Here is a 4,644-nt window from a genome sequence, read left to right as displayed (position 1 = left end):
CCCACTTCGGAGCTTTTTATCGCTTTATTTGCCTCTTTACAAAGTATACATTAACAGCCCGTCGTGGTATAAATCATTCTTGATTGACAGCTAGGTCATCAAGATGATTGATGGCGAGGCCATGAGGTGACGGCTGGATGGTTGCCATGTATTTAGAAAGCTTCGTTCTGATTGGTTGAATTCCCAACAGATATCATTCATTGTGAATCGTTTTTATTATATGAGACGTCATGTCGGGCCAGCCAGCCAATCACAGTGAGGTGTCGACCGTTATTTACGATCTCATTGGCAGGCGGTAAAACCGTTTCATCTTGAAGTAATTTACAAGTGTTGTCGGCTCATGTTTTGTCGCTGGGCGGCGTGCTTCAATCAGCCCTACACTCGGTACGAAGAGATATGTATGACAGTTGTTGAGAGAGAAGAAGCTCTGTTATATAGCGTGAAGGGTTTTAACGTCTGAGTTCTAAAATCATTGCCTACATTCGTTCAATTTTACCCTGTTTCTTGGATTAACCGTACTACATACCAATGCTCCTTTGAACCATAGTTTGGATTATTTTGCTGTTATTCAACGATGAATTCCTCACAGTATATGCATTATCATGCGGATTATTTACACCCATTACCCACAACAGTAAGTTATTTTTTTTTTAAAATATGGTTAGCTTAAATGCTTAATGTCTGTCACGATTCTAGCTAGTCGCGATCTGGCGACTTTTTAGCCTTTATAAGGACAGAATCCACCATTAATGATGTAAAAGGGGCTAATTTCATATGAAACTGAAAGGAACAATTCAAGCTAGATTAAAGTGTGTGCCAAAACGTATTGAAAACTACATGCTTTCAGGGTAATTTTATTTTTAGACTAGCCATCTACATATTTTCTTATTTGTTTTCTCAAATTTCTCTGATTTTGACAGCAATAACAGTTGAAAATGTTCATCTAATGCTATTATCGGTTGACTAGCCGGACTGGCACACTCAACGCGGCTCTCAATGAGTCACTTCTATATATAATCCATATAGAGCGGCGCGCAATCAAAGGCTAAAATAGCTGTAGGTACCTTTAAGTACAATTACAGTATACTAGTATTGTGAAATTGTGATGTGAATTTGACAGAAAAGGGTCAAAGTATGGATGAGTCAGTTGTGAAATGAGCAAATCTATCGTAGAAATACAATATAATATTTACTTAATGGTGTAACATTGGCATTTAGGGTCATGGACGCTGCCAAATTCAAAATATTTGGATGGCAGTTTGTATGATTCCCACGCCCTACTAACGATGTACTTTTATGTCTATTTTTGTTTATAATCTACAAAATATTGTTTCAAAATTTGGGATTTGTTTTAATTGAAAGGGGCTTCCGTCCGTATCTATCTTTAGATTCATGGTGTACACTTCATACTCTTCAATGTTTAACTAATTAGGCAATCCATAGTTTCACTATTTCTATTTTTACTTAAAATGTGCCCGAAGCTCTTACAATTCTTATGAATTCAGAATTTCTTATTGTTTTGTTCCTCATTTTTTATAACTTATATATTTATCTCGTATTAAAATCATTTCTACTCGACATAGTTTGTAACAAAACGCCTTAGCAACTCAGGTTCACATATTTCATACTTATATTTTTATCATACATGTATATGGGGCGTTAGCTAAAACGAAATAGCGTTTACATTGAGGGAGAATAATCTTATGAAACATTCTTTCGCTACAAGTAACGGGCATTCCCCTTGTAAATTTGTCTTCATGGCTAACAAATATACAAAATGGCCACATTTCGACGAAAATCAGTTAGGGAACGCCACGAGAAACGGTAGTCTAGGTTATTTATTTAACTCAAAGCCACCAAGTGAACCATGTAGATACGTGGACCGTTAGGTATAGATAGACGAGAGCGACCAGTATGAGTGAGTCACCGCACAGCCCAACTTTCCTTAATAACATTTGTTTTGTCAACCGTATTGTCGCTCAACTAAATTGCTGAAGCCGTAATTGTTCGATATTCTACTAGACGCTGATATGATATTTGTCGAGAAAATTCGTCGATATGTCGCCTTGATTTACTTTAACAATGTGGTAATTATCAGCTCGTTTAGTTGTCAGAAATCAATAAGAAGAATTCGCGTATCGATTCTTTATAAGCAACTGTCGATAAAAGGGTTAAATATCCACTTACATGATGTCCAACAACGATTGCCCTCATTGACTTTTGTCAATAATTATTGTCAGTTGTGTGAACGGTATATTTATCGCCAGTAAACGTCTCGTCATTGACAGAAATCAAATGCCTTATGCGAAGAAAGAAAATGTTGAAACATGCTGATTTTGAATTTAAAGCATATTGACATCGTATTTAAAACATAAAGCATACCGGCTTGGAATTTAAAGCATAAATCATGCCGACTTTGAATTTAAAACATAAAGCATGGTCCGACCTTGAATTAAAGCATAAAACATACTGACTTTGAATTTAATGCATGAAATATACTGTCTTTGAATTCGAGTCAAATTGCCCAATGAAAACCGAACATTTACTCATTAGTCTTTTTATTTTATCTTTTCAGTTAGACGTTAAAAAGAGTCCACTGGCACTTTTGGCCCAGACGTGCAGTAGCATTGGTAAAGATGTACCTCCACCCAAAGCTAACGGTGTCCCCCAAGACAGAAAAGATGCTGATAAAGGGGACAAACCTATCAGTCTAGAAAAGAAAGTGCATACTTCCCCCAGTGTGAAGAAAGAACACCCCAAAGAAGGTGACAAACCTGGATTCAGAACTGTTCCGCCTAAGGATATTCCCCCACTTGTTCCAATCCCGAACGATACTTGTGATAGCCCTACACGTGATCAAAAGATGAGAGAACCCAGCCCAATTGTACATTCTCGGCCAGTTTCCACTGGCAGTAAAAGTTCACCGGTCACTACTCCAACATGGTCTCAGTCGAGGGAAAAAGAAATTCATGATCATCATTCCAGAATTGCAACATCGACTCCTATACATAGCAAATCTGCCACGCTTCCACCTTCATATTCCCAAGCAAGTATGTCATATGGGAGTATTAAACCAAGCAACCATCCTCTGTACAGTGGATTACATGCGTCTTCGCCGCTAGGTTATCCCGGTTTATCTTTACATGGAATATCACCAGAAGCTGCTGCTGTTTACCAGTCCCAACTTTTAGCACATTCGGGTCTACATGTACAAGGACTCTCTGCTGCGTCAGCTGCAGCTGCAGCTGCCCAACAATCAGCTTTAAAAGCCAGTGCTGCTGCAGCTGCCTCAATGAACCCTTATGTGAGTTATACTCGTGTTAGAACCCCATCAGGTGCTACAACTCTAGTACCAGTGTGTAAAGATCCCTACTGTACAAATTGTCAATTAACTGTTCAAACATCCCATACTTCAGCAACTTGTACAACCCCAGGATGTTCACAGTGTGCTCATGAAAAAGCTTTATTAGGACTAGCTGCTGGTTCACAGGGCATGGGACTCCATGGAAATCATTTGTCGTTTTATCCACAACTTTCATCTTTACAATCTAGTGCTGCAGGACTTTCACCTTTACATTCCTTTTATGCTCATCCCCATAGTGCTTTAAGTGCCCATCAAGGACTACCATATGTGTGTAACTGGGTTTCAGGACATGATTATTGTGGTAAACGATTTAATTCTTCAGAAGAACTCATGCAACATTTAAGAAGTCATACATCGAGTATTGAATCAGGTTTACCAGCTGGTTATGGACTGGGTTTATCTTCAGCTCTATCAGCTGCTTCTGCAAGTTTGGCTCATTTGGGAGGCTCTGCACCCATTAGTCCCAACGCGTTACGCAGAGCCTATCCCACAAGTCTAAGTCCTGGATTAATGGCTAGCCGTTATCACCCATACAAGTCCCCTCTTGGAAGTGTAGCTGCTCCCCCATCAGCTCAACAATTCCCTCCATTGAGTGCTTACTACCCACCCTATTCATCTCTGTACGGACCGAGATTAGGAGCCGCCGTTCCTTGAGCTGTTACTAATTAACTATATCATCTATGTTATGTGCCATATTACACCTAAAGCTTACATCTATCTACACGTCATAGAAGAGTTGTTATGTTAAAAGTGTTTTTTTGAAATCAAATATTTATATAACTTTAAAATGATTATTTATGAGACAAAGAAAGCTATTTAATAATGTGATGCAGGACTATTTACACTCTTGTTGTCTTGAAGAAATCTATGTAGACAATAAATGGTGCTGTCCCAGTAAAAACTATAAATTATGTATTATAGATATATAATATGTATAGTTGAGATGTTTTGTATATGTTTGAAAAGTTTTTATTAAATTCTATTTGAAAATTTAAGCCATTAAATCTAGATTATTTTATTTATTAGTTTCATTTCTTATTAAATATTTGAGAGCATTATGATGCAGAATCAGAAATTTGGACATCTGCAGAATTTGATCTTGCACAAAGGTGACGAAATAAAATGAATTGTTTGAGGGGTGGGGGATTAACAGGGAATTGGTATTTTGTATGGCACAAAATGTGGTCATGTCCCGAATTCTATTAATAACTCAAATCAAGCCTGGAATCAACTAAATTAACGCATTTGTCGTTTTTCTAAAGCACGGTAGTTAAAAGAAT

The 4,644-nt window shown here is 37.7% G+C and overlaps 1 protein-coding gene across 1 annotated transcript; it reads left to right on the top strand.

The window, feature by feature from the left end:
• The first annotated feature begins 308 nt into the window (after positions 1 to 308).
• Positions 309 to 4,382, top strand: LOC126811131 (zinc finger protein Noc). The gene is made up of 2 exons (XM_050536612.2): positions 309 to 634; positions 2,576 to 4,382. The coding sequence occupies exons 1-2, from the start codon at positions 575 to 577 to the stop codon at positions 4,016 to 4,018; spliced, it is 1,503 nt and encodes a 500-aa protein (XP_050392569.1). The 5' UTR covers positions 309 to 574; the 3' UTR covers positions 4,019 to 4,382.
• Positions 4,383 to 4,644: the final 262 nt, after the last annotated feature.

The sequence above is a fragment of the Patella vulgata genome, chromosome 2, assembly GCF_932274485.2.
Source record: "Patella vulgata chromosome 2, xgPatVulg1.2, whole genome shotgun sequence".
In the NCBI taxonomy this organism is placed as follows: Eukaryota; Metazoa; Mollusca; class Gastropoda; family Patellidae; genus Patella; species Patella vulgata.
This window is presented reverse-complemented; position numbering and strand designations above follow the sequence as displayed.